The 21,612-nt window shown below is 44.4% G+C and overlaps 1 protein-coding gene across 9 annotated transcripts in view; it reads left to right on the top strand.

Annotated features, from left to right (window-relative positions):
• The window catches only part of LOC115202196 (teneurin-3), a 425,097-nt gene that overhangs the window by 105,802 nt on the left and 297,683 nt on the right, over positions 1–21,612 (top strand). For all 9 annotated transcript variants that reach the window (XM_029766158.1, XM_029766159.1, XM_029766165.1 and 6 more), the window contains 2 exons: positions 2,492–2,893; positions 11,554–11,835. In XM_029766158.1, coding sequence (XP_029622018.1) covers positions 2,629–2,893; positions 11,554–11,835 — 547 coding nt within the window. In that variant the 5' untranslated portion in view covers positions 2,492–2,628. The remainder of the gene's footprint in view (positions 1–2,491; positions 2,894–11,553; positions 11,836–21,612) is intronic.

The raw sequence follows: 21,612 nt of genomic DNA, 5'->3' as shown, positions 1-21,612 counted from the left end.
GTCACTCTGCCCTCCTATCTGCCTCAGTACATTTTTACAAAACCATAAACCAGCAGAGTGAGGAGCTGTCTTTCTCTCAGTCGCTCGCTCGCTCTCTGTCTCTCCCTCTCTTCCTCTTCCTCTCTTCCTCTTCCTCTCCTCATACTGAATCAGTATTACTATTCATGAATGATGGGGGCGTTGTTGGGGCTGCTGATGCTCATATGCCACCTCTACCTCTGTAGACTTATTTGTCTATTTAAGATGACCACGAAAAACGTAGGAATCAATCAATCCGCATCATTAATCCAATGGAAAAATGTAATGATTTATTATAGAAATATTGAAATAGCATGGGCAAATGAGAGAAACAAATTGCTACAATTTAACGGCAACAATAAGGCACGCACTAGGGATGGGGGTGTGAGCATTTGGGTCTGAGCAGATGAGAATTTAGTCGTCATTGTGTATCTTTGTATTTGGTGTGTGGAATCACACTGCCATGCTTAGGAAGACCTGATAACACACACCATTGTGTGGGGAAAACATGCAAATGATGCTGTCAACCTTTTCAACCAGGAGAGGCAGCCTGGCATACCTTAACGTTACCCTTTAAATAACGCCCGTTCTCTCTTTGTCATCGGTTCAATTCCTCCTGATAGAGAGGAGAGAGAGAAGGCAGAGAAAGGCTGATATTCTCCTCTTCTGAACAGAGGCATATGGCCCTATCTAATCCGTTTTATGTTTTGCCTGATTCCCTTTTTCCCAAATTCCGTTTTCTCCATTTTGTTTTTCCAGGTTTCCGTTTTCTCCAGTTTTTTTTTTGTTTCACTCTCAAAATCACACTTTTTTTAAAATACAAAAACAACTAAATTGGATGTTGTAAGTCCACAACAATGCCTAAACCACATCAGGATACCACTCTTTAAATGTACATTTTTTGGGTGTAATTACCCTTTAATTCCAGTGTGCACCTAGCAAGATGCAGTATTTTGTAGAGTACATGTGGTGGCAGAGTTTGCAAAACAAATACCCACGGGATTGATGCAAATAATCCTGATCTCATTCTGCCAGGTTGGTAGAGGCCACATTGTAGTTAACATTTCATTGAGAAACCTACACATACGGTCACATACACAGACAGGGGGAATTCTCCCTGCCTCTTCAGAAAGTTACAGGAAATACAAGTCACTGATGCATTCTGTTCATGTCTTATGATAAACTTGGGCAAATGAAGACATGTTCAGTACATTTAGTTGATTCCCTACTAAGTTCAATACATTTTTGGAATATTGATGAAATCCGATTTAATGTCTGGATTCCATGATTCCGTCTGTGTTCTCCGCATCGCAGATTTTATGAGGTCGTAGAAGCATCTCTCCCCATTTCATTAGGAGGAATCTGCCTTCCAGGCCTCCCTCGCTTTGCTATCATCTGGGACGAGTTTAGAAAACTCACGCAGGAAAACCTTATCAAGAAATATGTTAACTTCCAAAAAAAGACGAATGAAGTCGGGAAAAAATATATGTTTGAGAAAGAGCAACCATGCACAATCTGTGGGAGACCTCCAGAAAAGGGCCAGCCAAGATTCCCAAATTAAAACGGCTGCAATTATCAGAACGCAAAATTAGAAGCAGAGAAAGTTTTTTTGGCTAATAAACATACCCGCGGGGGGACTCCATGCAATGCTTATTACTCTGACACACACACACACACACACACACACACACACACACACACACACACACACACACACGTTTATTGCTCCTCTGTCTTGCATTAGAAGTATGTCGTTTTATTTTTTGTTCTCAGGATGTTGTCTGTAGATTTGATTAATTCTCGATGGCAGCAGGGCTTAATGAAAGACTGAAAATGTTTTCCCCTTCTTCTTCCTTCCTCCTTGATACACACACACACACACACACACACACACACACACACAGACACACACACACACACACACACGTTATTCTTTGCTTTCAGTTAGGCCTTTTTATCTAATGGATGTGTCGTACTTATCAGTAACTCTAGACACATACCAGATCAGGGGGACGGGAGTAATCAATTAAGTCACCCCCTCCTCTCCCTGCCCTACCTCTGTCTTTTTTCTCCCTCTCCCACTCCCCTCTCACCCCTGCCCTCCCTACTTCAGTTCCCAAAGGCTGTTTCCTGCCTGCCTCTCCTCACTCCGATGCACTCAGGCCCTGCCAAGACACACACAAGCAAGTGTGTGCGGCACACACACACACACACACACACACACACACACACACACACACACACACACACACACACTAGCACCGCTGAACATTCCAGAAGGTGGGGAGGATTTAAGGATCCCGGGAAGATTAAGTGCACAGCTTAGCGCTATCTGACCGCTGTGTCTCACGCTTTTTCTTTGATTTTCTTCCCCTCCCTCCCTCTCTCTTTCCCTGTCCTCCCTCTCTCTTCCCCTCCCTCCCTCTCTCTTCCCCTCCCTCCCTCTCTCTTTCCCTGTCCTCCCTCTCTCCAGGTAGCCGAGCCTAAGCGGAGCAGGTTGGGCGGACCCTTCCTCCTCCACCTCGTCCCCCCACCCTCCTCCTCCTCCAGCGTCCCGGTCCGTGCCGTGTTTGTGTCTATCCGCCGGGGTCGGCGAAGCATGCTGGCAGTATGGACGTGAAGGAACGCAGGCCCTACTGCTCGCTGACCAAGAGCAGGCGCGACAAGGAGCGGCGCTACACGGGCTCGTCCGGCGACAGCGAGGAGTGCGGCAGCGGCGGCGGCGGCGGCCCGGGACCGAGGGTACCCACCCAGAAGTCGTACAGCTCCAGCGAGACGCTCAAGGCCTTTGACCACCAGGACTCCTCCAGACTATTGTACAGCAGCAGAGTGAAGGAGATGGTGCACCGTGAACAGGACGAGTACACCCGACAAGGTACTAGTTAGCCTAGTTAGTTATCCCCCTGCCGTTGTGCCTTTGAGCAAGGCACCTAGCATGCTCTAAGGGCGCTTCCCTGCGGCTGACCATGTAGGCTGTGCTTGAGGTGGGCCTGGTACTTACCGGTACAGAGTATCATCCGGCACCTCCATTTTTTTCTACTGCTTGAGTACCGGCACCTCTTATACCACCTTAACTATTGGCTCTAAAATATGATCACCAGGACTGTAAAATGTTAATATGATCACCGGGACTGTAAAATGTTAATATGATCACCGGGACTGTAAAATGTTAATATGATCACCAGGACTGTAAAATGTTAATATGATCACTGGGACTGGAAAATGTTAATATGATCACCAGGACTGTAAAATGTTAATATGATCACCAGGACTGGAAAATGTTAATATGATCACCAGGACTGTAAAATGTTAATATGATCACCGGGACTGGAAAATGTTAATATGATCACCAGGACTGGAAAATGTTAATATGATCACCGGGACTGGAAAATGTTAATATGATCACCGGGACTGGAAAATGTTAATATGATCACCGGGACTGGAAAATGTTAATATGATCACTAGGACTGGAAAATGTTAATATGATCACTAGGACTGGAAAATGTTAATATGATCACTAAAACTGGAAAATGTTAAAATGATCACCGGGACTGGAAAATGTTAATATGATCACCGGGACTGTAAAATGAAATTGAGCACCAGTGCCTTTGTCATTCCACTTCAAGCTGTCTGTAGGTTTTACGCTGTAGTTATGGTCAGATGTACCTGCTTGAACTCTTCCTTAGGTTGGCCCCTAAGAGGCGAAGTCTCTGTTTACATACTCTGTTTACCTCATGTTGACTTATGCCACCGAGCTGGGCCACTGCACAAATGTTTACCTTAGATAAGGGATAAGGGCCGACTACTTCAACTTTAAAGTGTGTTCAAGGATGCGACCCAGCCCTATCAGGAATCAGTTTCTGCGGATAAGGGGCGAGGTGTAATTACATTTACAGTGCACTTATGTCATGAAGAAAACATGTTCTAGCTACGGTTTCAATCCAAAAAGAAGAACTCTCATTACCTCTCTGGTTGGTATCTCACTAGATGCTGGTCCTCTGTAGCTCAGCTGGTAGAGCGTAGCGTTTACAACACCAGGATAGTGGGTTTCATTGCCGAGACCACCCGTGCGTAAAAATTTATGTGTGCATGCCTATAAGTGGCTTGGGATAAAAGGGGTCTGCTAATTGGTATATAGCTGCTGGGTTAGTGTTGATCATGAACACTGGGGCTTGTCTTGCTGATAAGGAGCTCCAGGGGTAATATCCTGACAGGTAGATGGGGGTATTGGGGTAAGGAAAGTAGTAACAGTCTGTGTAGGTTGGGGCTGTGTATGACATCCTCCCCATATTAACAGACGTGAGACAGATGGGGGCGGCAGGTAGCCTCGAGGTTAGCGCGTTGGGCCAGTAACCGAAGGGTGCTGACAAGGTAAAAAAAAAAGAAAAATGTCAGTGTGCCCTTGAGCAAGTCTAATTGCTCCAGGGGTGCTGTACAATGGCGACCCACTTGTGTGTAACAAAACAAATATAAACACCCCCCAAATTATTATAGAGAGACCCTCTCTGCCTCTCGCTGGCAGAGCTAGTCCCCTAAGTGGGCCACTCGGTCACTGGACTTTTTGGGTCACAGCGTTCGCTGGACAGACTTAAGCACTTTATGTTTAAGTACTGCACACAAGCCTCTTGGCTAAGCACTTCTTTCTGTCTCCTTGCCCAGTAACTCACTTAATACCTGCCCTCATAGGAAATTATGGTGACACTATGCTAAGCTAATATAGCTAGCACCGTTTGTTTATACTGTATGTTAATGTGGTGACACCATAGAAATAGAAGGAGTAGAACGGGTTTGGAACATATTTGCCCTGAATGGGGATTCCCATTCTATTCATTCAAATTCTATGGGTTTGACATTGACCTTAAATGGTTTGGTCACTTCAGAAACAATAGAGAGACAGTATTAATTTGTGAAACTTGGACTAAAACTGGAATAATTAGAATTGTTGACCATCAGAGCTAAAATTAAAAACAGGGATTTTTGTAATAATTAGATTTTATAACGCACAGCGAGCGCATAGATCTGAAACTGTTTTGAACTCTTGACATTAACTGGTTTGTGGAAAGATGGAGGCAAAGTGTTTTACCAGGTCCATCCATAATTTCTAGAAACATAACAAAAGTACTTTGAAGTTCATTACTAGTTCATTGATTGTTCCTCCACTCCAATTAACGATACATAAATATTGGAGAGAAAAAAACGTCATTACTTCAATTATCTTATCATGTACATTTTCATTGCCACACTAATTGGCGCTCATTTAAAATGAATATAATTTTAATTGAACTGAAGTGACTATCTTAGTTATGTCTGTAATTAACAAGCCTTTGTAGTCACTCTTATTCCTAGATTAAAGATTGCTCCAGACAGTATTTTATCCACACATTTAACAGTCAATATTTTATCCTTCTTATAAGGTAAATGATCTTGGAGGGAATTTGGAAGATTTTTCTTTTTTTTGATCAACCAATGATTTGACCGTGCTGTGAAACTTCTGGATTCCACCACCACGTGATGCACGGCATGCATCAGAACCAATTCAGAATCAGGATGACTTATATATAGCTTGAGAACAACATTTTAATATTACAATCTAAATGTAGTTAAAATAATACTCTACCCTAAATGAGATAAAGCATGCATTAGCCTGAATCTTCAACCATTAAATATTTCAATATTTTAAAATCGAAAGAAGCCATATATGTAGTTGTTGTCACTGATACAATCATTTTACCTAGGCCTACGGAATATAAAGCAGTTGCCTCTCATTGAGATACTTGTATTACGTTTATATTACAGTCATTTTCATAACTGCAAAAGTAGTGTGGCGTGAAACACTTTCCATTATCCCAAAAAAAGAGTGAAAATTAACTAGTCTTGTATTAAGTTATTCACCACAAATCAGCTAAGCTGGAAGAACACGTTATCATAGTGAATGTATACTAATCTAAGGATTCAAAAGTAATATAATAACTTAATACTGAAGCAAAAATGATCACTAAATACGGTCGCTAAATGATATACGATAATCACTGAATAGCGGCAGGAATAATATTTTTTACAAACATTTCACCGCATTTATAAGTAAAAAATAAATATATATGTGTATATATGTTCTGGCATGTTCTTAGCCAGCCCGTTCCTATCACCACGGCAGCTAAACCCACTGAATGGAATGCAGTCTAAATCCAAATGTAAGTGTGACATAAATGTCTTTAAGCGAGAGAAAAGAGTTTAGCTTTGCAGGAAATTATTAGCATTGGTTAAAAAAGGAACCAAATGAATTATATATCACAGACTCTATTTTTAATTGGATCATGTTTTAAAATTCCCCAACATAAAATGCAAGCCACTTCAATTGTAGTAGAATGGTTAATAGCCCTAAGAGGAATTATACAGTGTATTGTTGGCTGTAGTCATAGAGAGCCTATACAATTATATAGTATTCTAATTCCATGCCTGTAGTTGTGTTGGCATTTGAGGACCCAGATAATGAAATAGTTCATTTTGATCCATGGTTACTGTGTCTTGTACAATTTGTTACAAATTTAGGAAATGTTTGTACATGATTTTCTCCCAGATAGAAGTACTTTGTTCAATGAAATATTCAGCATTTTTATATTTTATATAATGTTGAGAAAAAAATGTAATATGTAAAACTATACATACTAAAACTATAATATTTATACATATTATTATTAATAAATCAAATATTATTATTTTATTGTTTCATTATGATTATTTGTATTATGTTGTAAGTTTTCATTCGTTATTAGTTCAACTAAATGAAATGTATAGTCAGTGTATATCAGACATAAAGGCCTTAATGTGGAACAGAACGTTAACTCCACCCTGATGACTTCATATGATTGTTGACGGCTGTTGTTGCTGTTTGTCTTGTTGAGGTGGCGGCGTCGCCTTTGAAGCAGTGATTTTACGCTTTCAAGGCCTTGAGATATTTATGAAATCACCAACCAGATTGGAAGTGCCTTAACTACCAGTCTGTCTGCCAGGACAGCAGAGCAGAGCAGCCACCATCTTCTCTCCCATCTGCACCACATTACCCCTCCCCGAGAACACACATGCACGTGCTCATACGCACACACCATATTCCGTATGTCTGCAATAGGAGGACACTTTTACTAAGTCTCTGTACTCTACACTTGGGATTTTTATCTGTTAATACATTGAACAATATTTTGGCAAATATTCTCAGATTCATTTGGGGGGTTTCAATGAATGGTTGCCATAGAGATTGCAGTTATTTGATCATTTCTGTGGCTCCACATCTACTGTATTTAACGTTATACTGCTTAGTTAGGCTACTGTACCTTTTTAGTCGGTTTTTTTTGCAATGCAAATTAATTGTGCCTGGATTGTTTTAAACAATACTAGTGGGTCTTGAATTCCTTTCAGCCTGCATAATGTTACCGCATTAGATATAACCAAAGTACAGCCACATATGAGATCAATCATTAACACAGCTACCTCTGCCAAATCTCTCTCTCTCTCTCTCTCTCTCTCTCTCTCTCAGTTGATAAGTTGCAGACAGTATGTGTATTTGCTTCATGCGTTGTAAATTATTGCTTGGTACCCAGAGCCCCTCCAGTGATGTTTGCCGTTTCCTACGCGCCAGCCAACATTAGTAACCCGCAAGTAACGCTTTTATAGGGCATTTATCGTTGGGCCTTGTGGGCTTGGCGCCGTGCCCTCCTGCACTGAAACTGTGGCTAGCCCAATGGGCCGTTCCAAGATGCTCTTTGTTGTTGGATTTTGCTTTAGCATTATGCAATTTGTTAGCGCTCCCCACTGGGCACAGACGTCAATTCAGCGTCCATTCCACCAACGTAATTTCATTGAAATTACGTAGAAACAACGTTGATTCAATCAGTTTGTGCCCAGCGGGCCAGCACTGAAGTGCCCTTTATGGTTTCGCTTTATGTTAGCATGGTTCGAACCTTGTTTTTGTTACGCTAACGAGTTCAGCTTGAGCTGCGGAATGCATTCTGCTCTGCCTAAGCAAAATGGGCTGTATCATAGCATGCTATTTTCCGCTACAGCATTAGGCCTAGGTGTTGTTTCAGTTTTGTTTCAGCGATGATATGTTTCGCTTTAGGAGACTATAGATTCCCCTTCGGATGTTTTGTTTTGCGTTGGATATTTCTTTAGCGTTTGGCTCGCTCCTCCAATGCGGTATAAATTGCCTTTAGCAAGTGGTGTTTCACTGAAGTATGTATCATTTTAGTTGTTTCGTCATGCTCTACTTCAGTCTTTAGAGCAGGGGGTAGACAAGCAGATTTTTATCGGAGCGGATGGTCGGGTGGCCGGAACCTAATTACCATAATGGGTCGAACACTGCAAATTGACGACAACTAAGCCCTAAAAGAGATTGGATTTTAAATAACAATCCTTTCATACCTTGATTACATTGAGACACGATCACGTGTGTCATTTCTATTTGTGGGAATGATTAGGAACAGATTTGCTAAATTAAACACATTTTTATCTGAATTACTGGTGATTTTAGTCTTCAGGGGGCCCCATAAAATAAAAGTTGAGGGTGTCTCCCTCCGTTTGATAATGAGAGTTTTCCATTAGGGCGTTGGTCCTATAGTGCTGAAAAAGATGGGGGGTTTTGCTAACTGCTAGCATGTTGTTAGCTAGTCAGGCCTGGTCGTGGTAAGACACAACGGTCGGTGCTGGGAGTCCAGCGTGGGATCCTGGGTAACAGAATGTTAAGCCCCTGCTGTTATCTGAGATTCAGATGAAACCTGATAGTCCCTTTTTTGGACTTCTAGGAGCTAGGAGCTAGCGTTGTTTACAGTGTGTTTTCACTGGGGATTTCAGGTCAGTTGATACTGCACCCCACCAACCCCCATCACGAAAAAAAGTCAGCACAGGATTTGTTTGTATTTTCTCTCTCTCTCTCTTTCTTTTTAAGCCCATGCAGGATATTTTTTTGCTCAACATCTCCAGTCCAAATGCCTCCCCAGATGCTAGCTAGGCCCCATGTCAGGCCCCATGTCAGTTTCTATTTTGTTAGCACCTGGGAGATGGCTCTCCCCCTTCTCTCCTCCGTGGCGTCCCAAATGGCACCCTATTCCCAAATATATAAAATTGTTGGTCCCATGTTTCATGAGCTAAAATAAAAGATCCCATACATTTTCCATATGCACCAAAAGCTTATTTCTCTCAAATTATGTTCACAGATTTGTTTACATCCCTGTTACTGAGCATTTCTAATTTGCCAAGATAATCCATCCACCTGACAGGTTTGGTATATCAAGAAGCTGATTAAACAGCGTGATCATTACGCAGGTGCACCTTGTACTGTGGACAATAAAAGGCCACAAAAAATGTGCAGTTTTGTCACACAACACAATGCCACAGATGTCTCAAGTATTGATGGAGCGTGCAATTGGCATGCTGACTGCAGAAAGTTCCACTAGAGTCGTTTTAGAGAATTTGTCAGTACGTCCAACCGGCCTCACAACCGCAGACCACGTGTAACCACACCAGCCCAGGACCTCCACATCTGGCTTCTTCAACCGCAGGATTGTCTGAGACCAGCTTCCCAGACAGCTGATGAAGCTGTGGGTTTGCACAACCGAAGAATTTCTGCACAAACTGTCAGAAACCGTCTCAGGGAAGCTCATCTGCGTGCTCGTCGTCCTCACCAGGGTCTTGACCTGACTGCAGTTCAGCGTCGTAACTGACTTCAGTGGGCAAATGTTCACCTTAGATGGCCACTGGCTGGAGAAATGTGCTCTTCATGGATGAATCCCAGTTTCAACTGTACTGGGCAGATGGCAGACAGCGTGTATGGCATTGTGTGGGCGAGCGGTTTGCTGATGTCAACTTTGCGGCAGGTTGCCTAGTGGCTAAAGCGTTGGGCCAGTAACCGAAAGGTTGCTAGATCAAATCCCTTAGCTGACAAGGTAAAAACCTGTCATTCTGCCCCTGAACAAGGCAGTTAACCCACTGTTCCTAGGCTGTCATTGTAAATAAGAATTTGTTCTCTACTGACTTGCCTAGTTAAATAAAAAAACAGAGTGCCCCATGGTGGGGTTATAGTATGGGCAGGCATTAGCTATGAACACAATTGCATTTTATTGATGGCAATTTGAATGCATAGAGATACCGTGATGAGATTCTGAGGCCCATTGTCATGCCATTCATCCACCTCCATCACCTCATGTTTCAGCATGATAATGCACAAGGATCTGTACACACTTCCTGGAAGCTGAAAATGTCCAAGTTCTTCCATGGCCTGCATACTCACCATACATGTCACCCATTGAGCATGTTTGGGATGCTCTGGATCGACGTGTACGACAGCGTGTTCCAGTTCCCACCGATGTCCAGCAACTTCGCACAGCCATTGAAGAGGAGTGGGACAACATTCCACAGGCCATAATCAACAGCTTTATCAAATTTACGAAGGAGATGTGTCACGCTGCATGAGGCAAATGGTGGTCACACCAGATACTGACTGGTTTTCTGATCCACACCCCTACCTTTTTTAAAAGGTATCTGTGACCAACAGATGCATATCTGTATTCGCAGGCATGTGAAATCCATAGACAAGGGCCTAATGAATTTATTTCAATTGACTAATTTCCTTATGTGAACTCAGTAAAATTGTAGACATTGTTGCATGTTACGTTTATATTCTTGCTGTTTGCTATCTATCTATCCATCTGCCACTGGTCAAATACAACTGGGGAGGGAGGGATAGGTTCTCAGTGATAGGATGGATCTGAGGTCAGAGAGGCCTTGGGGGGGGATATTAGGGCTGAGAATTACTAGGGACCTCACGTTACGATATAATCACTATACTTAGGTGCTGATACGATGTGTATTGCGATTCGATACTGTGATTTTATTGTGATTCGCTGTTCCAAACGTATTGCTCACTGTATGTCTGCTGCAGAGAGACAAGAGAGACCATGAGAAAACGAGTTTTGAGAAAACAAATCAGTTATGGAAATATGTTTTGGTGCAGCGAAAAAAGAATATTGCGATATTTTAAAAACGATACGATATGGTAAAAAATAATATCCCAATATGTAACTGTATAGATTTTACCCCCGTCCCTAGTAGATAGGGCAGGAAGAGGTTTTAATGTGACAGATGATCTGTTAGTGACAGGGTTCAAGGTGTTTTGTCTTTACTGCCAGTCTCAAGTTAGATCAGCTGTACTCCCCGTGTTCTCCTGTAAAAGGCCACTGAATTGCTCTCCCTGGTAAATGCTAGCTCTCTTAAATATCTCTGAATACTTGACATTTAGAATAAAAGACTCCAGCGCCTCTCTTATTGAAACTATTGATGTCCTCAACCTTGTTCTTTGTGAAAGAGTCTTTAAGATCATCCATCTTGTTTCCTCTCCTCTCTCAAAACTCCCTTTATTCTACCCTGTACTTCCTGTATTCTCTTGTAAAGGAGCACTAGTTTTTCCTTTGGAAGACATTTATTGACCGGTATACATGTTCAGGGCTCTAGTGTTGACGACTTCGATCTCGTTTCCTCTCCTCTCAGGGCAGAACTTCAACCTGAGACAACTGGGGATCTGCGAGCCGTCCGCGCGCCGCGGCCTGGCCTTCTGCGCCGAGATGGGCCTCCCCCACCGCGGCTACTCGGTTGGCGCCGGCTCCGACGTGGACACCGAGAACGAGGGCGTGATGTCACCGGAGCGCGCCATGCGGCTGTGGGGCCGCGGGGTGAAGTCGGGCGGCCGGAACTCGTGCCTGTCCAGCCGGTCCAACTCGGCCCTGACCCTCACCGACACCGAGCACGAAAACAAGTCGGACAGCGATAACGGTGAGTCCTGTCGGTGTGCACAACACACCTTTTTATTTATCTCTCTTTTTTTATCTCTCCTTCCTTGGCTCGGGCCACCTAAAGGACAGGAGCGTGCACGGCTCGACATCGTGCACACTCCCCGGCACGTCCACTGACACTGAGGGATCGGTGAAACACGGTTGTTGCGGAAGAATGTTGAATGAGAGTTGGTGTCGCTCAGCGTTCCTTTCCTCTTGTGACCACTTCACTTGAGAAGATGCAGCTGTGAACTTGACAATGAGAGGATTTGAGGGAACTCAAGAATTAGTGTGAGTGTGAATGGGTACTGTAAGTGTACGTCGGCATGTTCATTGAAGCCCACTGATTGGTGAAGGTGAAGGGTTAACCCCAAGGCGTGGTGACAGACAGAGCAAAGCACGTGTTGCTCCTAGCGACGGTTGGATTATGACTCTCAGGGTTTGACTTTGTTCTGGAGGCGAAAGTGAAGAGAGAGAGAGAACCCTGTCACCTGCTTTCTGCCCTCTACTGCCCCTCTCCTCTCCTCCGCTGCCCTCTGCTCCCTCTCTCTCCCGAGCTGCCAACCTTTTTTTGATTAAGTTTCCCCAGGTGGCCCCTAGAGCGCCATCACATATAGCTTTGTGACTCTGTCTCTGTCCCGCTCTGTATTTCTCTCTCTCTCTCTCTCTGTCTTTCTCTCTCTCTTTTTCTGTCTCTCTCTGTCGCTCTCTCTGTCGCTCTCTCTCTCTCTCTCTCTCTTTCTGTCTCTCTCTGTCTCTCTCTCTGTCTCTCTCTCTGTCTCTCTCTCTCCCACATTTACCCCTTTCCCTCACACCCATTATATCAGCTCCATCCTTGCACTCCTCTCTCCCATCTGCCCTTTCTCATCCTCTCTCTGTCTCCCCCCCAGTCTCTCTCCTTCTCTCTCTCAGGTTCACCTAGCCCAGAGGAAGGAGTGTATCTCTGGCTGAGTGAGCTCACACAATGGTTGATTAGCAGGTCTTTGCGGTTTGAAGTACACATGTGTGAGGTTTGAACGAGAGGAGGAGCGACACTCTTCTTTCGCTCTCTCGCTCTTCTATCGCTCTCACCCCATCTCCTCTCTCTCGTTCCTCTATCGCTCTCACCTCATCTCCTCTCTCAGAGCGACCATGACTTTTTCGTTTTGTGTTATTTTTCAAAGAGCACTTGTGTGACAGGTGCCGTTTTATGGCACTCTTTGGCACTCTGAACCACTGAGTTTTGAAAGCATTTTATTGCATTGCTCCGACACCCACAAAATGTTTTTTTAGTATCTCCATTTTAGTTCTGTTTCTTTAGATCAATATAAAATGGAAATGTGTCAAACTATTGGGAGTAATAAAACAACAACGTAAGAACAAACCTGCTGACAATGTCAGAATCGTACCTTTAAAGACATGAAATTAAAAATATTTTAATGAACATAATTAACGATCAGAATTTGACCTGCATCTTCATGAAACTACATTCACCAGTCTGTCTCTAGACACCTCTGCTTACAGGTGCTGGGCTAACCTTTAAAATGTAGACGTTACAAAGCTGTTCCAGGACTCGAATCCCAATGGTTCTAGTGATATAAAGTTCTTATGTAACCACTTCCATTAGGAGTACCTTCATTAACACCTCTTTGGCTTAATTAAGAACAGAAAAAATGAATAAAGTGCTGTAGTTGTGCGTTTATATATTAAATGCCATTAGGATGTGAGTTTGCATGCCCCAGAGTATAGACAGACCCAGCTAGGAGGAGTTAGTAGTGGTTGTAATAGATTCTGTCTTAAAATAGTTGATCTTAGGAAAAGGAATTCAGCTGTTATTGCGTTTGTGGGGTGTGTGTGTGTGTGTGTGGGGGGGGGGGTGTATATGTGTGTGTGTGTGTGTGTATAAGCCTCTCAGACAGGTTCTGAGTGTCATGTTTGCATTGAGACCTAGCCATTGTTTAGGTCTGACGTTCAACAGTGTTGCTGTGAATCTGCAGTTGTCTTGTTAAACTAGGACATATGCTGTAGGTGTTCCAGTTCCCCAGCTAACAGCTAACCAGATTACACAGACACTGGAAAGAGCTCATGACATTAAACAGAGTGGTGTGGATAGAGTGGGTGTGTGAGTGCACTGTGGTGGCACCTGGAATTTTTAGTTTAAAGATCCAGCCGAGAACAGGATAAAGAATAAAGATGGTAACTGTTCTCTCTCAGAAGTAGGGGGGCTGTGAAATCCAAGGCTGCTGGGCCACGGACCCCCCTGTCTATTCACTTTAAAAGGCATACACCCACACACACACACGAAGACGCACACAGACACACACTCTCTCCTGTCCCTTCCCCAGCCATGTCAAAAGGCTTCCTGTTTACATGTGCTCGGCGTCTCGCATAGCCAGAGGCGTGGAAGAGAGTGTGTCCAAACGATTGACACACTGTTTGGTTTTCTTCTCTACCCTCCCTCTGTCCTTCACTCCTTCCCAAGGTAAAAGCTTGTCAGCACCCAAAGCTGGTGAGGTCATTGAAATTCCAAATAAGGAGTTACAGTCAGTATCAGAATGGGTATTCAATAATAAACTGGTCTTAAATACAGTTAAAACTTAAAGCATTGTGTTTGGTTCAAGACATTCTCTAAGACCTAAACCTCATCTGGAGTTGTGTATAAATGGTGTGCCCATTGAGAATTCTAGGAAGATAAACTCCTAGCTATAATTTTGGAGGTCAATAAATCATGGTCATGTCATATTGACAAAGTTGTTGTGAAGATTGGAAGAGGTATGTCTGTTATAAAAACACGTTCTGCGTTTTTGACACGAACATCTACTGTACTAGTTGTTCAGGCTTTGAGCTTGTCTCATCTTGATTACTGTCCTGTAATATGGTCATGTGCAGCAGAGAAAGACCAAGCAAAGCTGCAGCTGGATCAGAACACTGGATCAGAACACTGGATCAGAACACTGGATCAGAACAGAGCAGCACACCCTGCCCGTAACTGCACATACAGAACTAACATCAACAACATGCAGGCCAGTCTTTCCTGGTTCAGGGTTCACGAGTGATTAACTGCTACTCTTCTAGTTTTCAGGAGAAATGTCACTGTGATGGAAATTCCAGATTGTCTGCATAATCAAAATTGATTCAGCTCAGACACCCAGACATGCCCTACAAGACATGCCACCAAGGGGTCTCTTATACAGAGCCGTGATCATGAAACTCCCTTCCAGCTCCAGTTACTTTTTTGTATATCGTTGTATTTTACATTTGTGCGACTGTCCTTGTCTGTCAGTGTATCAGTGTTCTGTTACTTGTCATGTTTGAGGTTTTTGTGGACCCCAGGAAGAGTAGCTGCTGCTTCGGCAAGAGCTAATGGGGATCCGAATGAATCAAAATCAAAAGCTGAAGAGGTCCACTTTTTGAAGCTTTTCACCAGCCGACCGACAGTAAAGTTACACACACACACATGCTCCCATACACACACATAGACACACACACACGGACACACACACACACACACACACACACACACACACACACACACACACTCACTGTAAGACATTACGGTCCCTGTGCTTACACGACGGGGCAACCAGCCCGCTTTACTCTGCCTGACAACCGTCGACAACTTCAAACGTTCCAGGAACTAATTCCATTTAGGATAGTGGGGATAAAGGCAGGATAATCTAATGCAGTCTGTGACCAACCGCGAAGGAAGGAGCGGCCTTCATCCCTCCGTCCCTCCGTCCGTCTGTTTCTGTCACACTCCTCTTTTCATTATTGTTCCTCGGGGAAGTTTTCCTCTCTCTTTTGACCTTATTTTAACTTTCTGCCTTTTTCCACTTTAGCAAAGAACCCACATGGTATCAAGTAAATACACACCAAAGCAGAACAAAACAGGATAAAAGTTTTCATGGTCCCTACTCCCTAGCCTTCGTCTCTGTGTCTTATGACTAGCGTTTCTGTAACCGAGACGAAACCCTGGGAGGACACAGGAGTCACCTGAGCACCGTGTTGTGCGGTTCTTTGTTGTGGTTGGAAGACGATGGGAAGAGAAGGAGACAGAAAACAAAGAGCGAGAAAGAGAGACGGAACACAACAGAGACGTCTCTGGAGTTTGTGTTTCCTGGGGGAACCTGAGATGAGGATGCGCCCTTCCGCCCTCCTTGCCCGCCCCACCCCCCTCGTGCCCACCGGTACCCAGGAGTACCGCGCCTGCCACCCGCCATGAGCCACAGGAGACCGGCACCGGGTTAGGCATGAAAGAGAGAGAGAGAGAGAGAGAACATGGACGAGAGAAAGAAGAGATCTGACCACACACACGTCTTCTGTTTCTCACGTCTCTTGTGGATTGGGCTGTAAGTTGTCTGGGGAGAAACCAATCAAACAATCAGCTCACTGGAAAACCTCAGTGGAGTGTCTTAACTCCATCATCCTATCTCCCTGCTGTCTCCCTTCAGCTGGCCTACCTTAAAAACACAGGCGAAAAACAGTTAAGAATTGTGCAGAAGTGTTAGTAGTTTTACATTCCAGAGGTTTTTCTCATGAATAAAAAACTAAATAAAGATCCACAGGAATGTACATGCGCGCGCACACACACACACACGCACACGCACGTGCACACACACATGCACACACGCACACACACATGCACACACACACACACACATGCACACACACATGCACACACACACACACATGCACACACACTGCTTAAAATAAGTCCAACGTCATACAATAAACATGGCTCACAGCTCTTTCATCTTGTGTGTGTTTTCGCACAATTGTCTAGGACAGGTATTCCCAAACCGGGGGCAATACCGCCAAATAAAAATGTGATTCACATTTAAAAAAATAAATAATAATAATAGTAATTTTTTTTATACTATTTTTTCTTCACATTTTCAAACAGTCCATTCAGTAAGGCCCGCGTCCATAGAGACACATACCAGCTCTACTGGTAGTACTGCTACTACCAGCAGTACTACACCTGCACCTATCGACGACACAGTTGTTCTGCTTCCACGAGCACATCCAATGCTAGCATCAGTAATTCTACATTTGTTGTTAGCCCAGCTAGCATGGACACTGACAGCTGTGAATCTGATGCAGCTGAAGAGCTACTGCCCCCTTACCCGGGAAAGCACTGAACAACAGACAGGAACGTTGGCCCATTGAAGAGGCGCAAATATGATGAGAACTACATTGATTTGGGGTTCACTTATATTGAGAGTAGTGCCTTTCCTCAGCCACAGTGTGTTTGTTATATGTGCAAAAGTACTATCTCACAACTCGATGAAACCTTCACTCCAGCGCTGACATTTAGAAATAAAACATGCCATTTCAAAAAATAGGCCACGGGAGTTTTTTGAGCGAGAATCAAGATAACTTTCGAGTAGTAAGACATGTATAAAAGCAACAGGTAACATTAGTAAGAAGGGACTAGAAGCGTCTTATATGGTGAGCTACCAAGTGGCTGGGACAGGCAAGCCCCGTACTATTGTGGAGGACTTAATTCTTCCTGCTGCTGCAGATATGGGCTGGGACAATGCTGGTGGAAAAGGCTAAACAAACTATACAGGCAATTTCTTCATCAAACAACACTGTTTCATGACGCATCAGTGACATGGCAGGATATATTTTGACACAGTTACTGCTTCGCATACAAGCTAGTGAATTCTATGCGTTACAGCTGGATGAGTCAACAGACATGGCGGGTGTGGCACAGCTCCTGGTATATGTCCGTTACATTTATGTGGGGTCAATTTAAGGAAGACATCCTCTTCTGCAAACCACTGGAAACCAGGACAGCAGGAGAGGATATTTTTAAAGTACTGGACAGCTTTGTGACATCAAATGGACTTTGGTGGTCAAGATGTGTTGGTATCTGTACTGATGGTGCAAAAGCCATGACAGGGAGACATAGTGGAGTGGTAACGTGCGTGCAAGCAGTTGCTCCCGACGCCACTTGGGTACACTGCAGCATCCACCGAGAGGCTCTTGCTGCCAAGGGAATGCCTGACAGCTTGAAAGACGTTTTGGACACCACAGTGAAAATGGTTAACTTTGTTAAAGTAAGGCCCCTGAACTCTCGTGTATTTTCTGCATTATGCAATGATATGGGCAGCGACCATGTAACGCATTTACAACATACAGAAGTGCGCTGGTTATCAAGGGGCAAAGTATTGACACGTTTTTTAAAAATTGAGACGAGCTTAAAGTTTTCTTTACTGACCGAGTTTCTCACATGACTGGCCTATCTGGGTGATGTTTTTTCTCACCTGAATGATCTGAATCTAGGATTACAGGGACTCTCCGCAACTATATTCAATGTGCGGGACAAAATTGAGGCTATGATTAAGAAGTTGGAGCTCTTTTTTGTTTGCATTAACAAGGACAACACACAGGTCTTTCCATCATTGTATGATTTTTTTGTGTGCAAATGAACTCAAGCTTATGGACAATGTCAAATGTGATATAGCGAAGCACCTGAGTGAGTTCTGTGCGCAGTTACGCAAGTACTTTCCTGAAACGGACCACACGAACAACTGGATTCGTTATCCCTTTCATGCCCTGCCTCCAGTCCACTTACTGATATCGGAAGAAGAGAGCCTTATCGAAATTGCAACAAGCAGTTCTGTGAAAAATGTATTTAATCAGAAGCCACTGCCAGATTTCTGGATTGGGCTGCACTCAGAGTATCCTGCCTTGGCAAATCGTGTTGTTAAGATACTGATACCCTTTGCAACCACGTACCTATGTGAGAGTGGATTCTTGGCCCTCACTAGCATGAAAACTAAATACAGTAACAGACTGTGTGTGGAAAATTATTTAAGACTGAGACTCTCTCCAATACAACCCAAGATTGCAGAGTTATGAGCATCCTTTCAAGCACACCCTTCTCGGATTCCTACCTCAAGCTCTGAACCTTTACACCGGATCATCGCAGCTAGCTAGCTGCTATCCAAGTGGCTACTCCTGGCTAACGTCTCTGTCCCGAAACTAGCACCAGTTAGCCTGGAGCTAGCCTCGAGCTAGGCCCATCCCCCGGCTAGCCGAAGAGGCCCATCAGCCAATTCTTGGGCTACAATAGCTATTTTGCCAATTGGCCTGGACCCTTTACTGCCAACATGGAACCCCGCCGATCCATCACGACTGGTCTGCCAATGTAACCGTCCGAGGTGGTTTCAACAGGCTCTTCTGTTGCGACGTCGCAGGAGGCCCATCTGCTAGCCCCGGCCCGCTAGCTGTCTGAATCGCCGTGTCTCCAGCTCGCCTAGCGTAGTAGCGACTACTGAATTGGCTCCCTGACTCATCTATTGCTACTCTCTTGGCTACACATGCCTCTCCCTAATGTCAATATGCCTTGTCTTGCTGTTTTGGTTAGTGATTAATTTCTTATTTCACTGTAGAGCCCCTAGCCCTGCCCAATATGCCTTACCTCACCTGGCTTAACTGGTGTCTCCAGAGACAAAACCTCTCTCATCGTCACTCAATGCCTTGGTTTACCTCCACTGTACTCACATCCTACCATAGCCTTGTCTGTACAATATATACCTTGAATCTAGACCCCCTTCAGCCCCCAGCTGTGCCCTGGACACCATATGTGAATTGATTGCCCCCCATCTTTCTTCAGAGTTCGTACTGTTAGGTGACCTAAACTGGGACATGCTTAACACCCTGGCCGTTCTACAATCTAAGCTAGATGCCCTCAATCTCACACAAATGATCAAGGAACCTACCAGGTACAACCCTAAATCCGTAACCATGGACACACTCATAGATATCATCCTGATCAACTTGCCCTCTAAATACACCTCTGCTGTCTTCAACCAGGATCTCAGCGATCACTGCCTCATTGCCTGCGTGCGTAATGGGTCCGTAATCAAACAACCACCCCTCATCACTGTCAAACGCTCCCTAAAACACTTCAGCGTGCAGGCCTTTCTAATCGACCTGGCCCGGGTATCCTGGAGCGGGATATTGATCTCATCCCATCTGTAGAGGATGCCTGGTTGCTCTTTAAAAGTGCTTTCCTCACCATATTAAATAAGCATGCCCTGTTCAAAAAATGTAGAACTAAGAACAGATTGCCCTTGGTTCGCCCCAGACTTGACTGCCCTTGATCAGCACAAAAACATCCTGTGGCGTTCTGCATTAGCATCAAATATCCCCCACGATATGCAACTTTTCAGGGAAGTCAGGAAGCAATATTCTCAGTCAGTTAGGAAAGCTAAGGCTAGCTTTTTCAAACAGAAATTTGCATCCTGTAGTACTTATTCCAAAAAGTTTTGGGACACTGTAAGGTTCATGGAGAATAAGAACACCTCCTCCCAGCTGTCCACTGCACTGAGGCTAGGAAACACTGTCACCACCGATAGATCTACAATAATCGATCATTTCAATAAGCATTTTTCTACGGCTGGCCATGCTTTCCACCTGGCTACCCCTACCCCGGCCAACAGCTCCGCACCCCCTGCAGCAACTTACCCACGCCCCCCCCCCCCCCCCCACTTCTCCTTCACCCAAATCCAGACAGCTGATGTTCTGAAAGAGCTGCAAAATCTGGATCCCTACAAATCAATATGGACCTCTTTCAAAAATTATCCACTGAAATTGTTGCAACCCCTATTACTAGCCTGTTCAACCTCTCTTTCGTATCGTCTGAGATGCCCAAAGATTGGAAAGCTGCCGCGATCATCCCCCTCTTTAAAGGGGGAGACACTCTAGACACAAACTGTTATAGACCTATATCCATCCTGCCCTGCCTTTCTAAAATCTTCGAAAGCCAAGTTAACAAACAGATCACCGACCATTTTGAATCCCACCGTACCTTCTCCACTATGCAATCTGGTTTCCGAGCTGGTCATGGGTGCACCTCAGCCACGCTCAAGGTCCTAAATGATATCATAACGGCCATCGATAAAAGACAGTACTGTGCAGCCGTCTTCGTCGACCTGGCCAAGGCTTTCGACTCTGTCAATCACCGCGTTCTTATCGGCAGACTCAATAGCCTTGGCTTCTCAAATGACTGCCTTGCCTGGGTCTAGTGTGCATAGACAGTAAACTACTACGGGTAATGTATGCCTGCGGGCCTCTTGCCTAAGCATTCCCTAGGTGCCTTCCCCTTCCACCCTGGGAACAAATGAAACAGAATAACACAAATAAGTTCAATAATCAAAACACTGCGTCCTATTGACACACAGTAGACAACCAATCAGCTCCCTCAGCAACAACGAACACAGTACATACCAAAATTATTAGTAACAGCCAACATGCTATAACCCTCAGCCATCAGCCTCCTCTCTCAGCAATGGGGGGGTGTGGTCAGCTCTCCAATTAGCAATGGGGGCCGACCAATCAGCTGTTTGTAGAGAATTTCAGGAATCCTTTTCCTGAAATACATACATGAAAATACCCAAAACACAACACAGAAACTGGGGAACGTAACAACCAACTACTTCTCAGATAGAGTTCAGTGTGTCAAATCAGAGGGCCTGTTGTCCGGACCTCTGGCAGTCTCAATGGGGGTGCCACAGGGTTCAATTCTCTGGCCGACTCTTTTCTCTGTATATATCAATGATGTTGCTCTTTCTGCTGGTGATTCTCTGATCCACCTCTATGCAGACGACACCATTCTGTACACATCTGGCCCTTCTTTGGACACTGTGCTAACAAACCTCCAAACGAGCTTCAGTGCCATACAACACTCCTTCCGTGGCCTCCAACTGCTTTTAAATGCTACTAAAACTAAATGCCATGCTCTTCAACCGATTGCTGCCCGTACCCGCCCGCCCGACTAGCATCA

The sequence above is a fragment of the Salmo trutta genome, chromosome 11 (assembly GCF_901001165.1).
Source record: "Salmo trutta chromosome 11, fSalTru1.1, whole genome shotgun sequence".
NCBI lineage: Eukaryota > Metazoa > Chordata > Actinopteri > Salmoniformes > Salmonidae > Salmo > Salmo trutta.
Note: the sequence above shows the minus strand (reverse complement) of the source record. Positions and strands in the feature narration are given on the sequence as shown.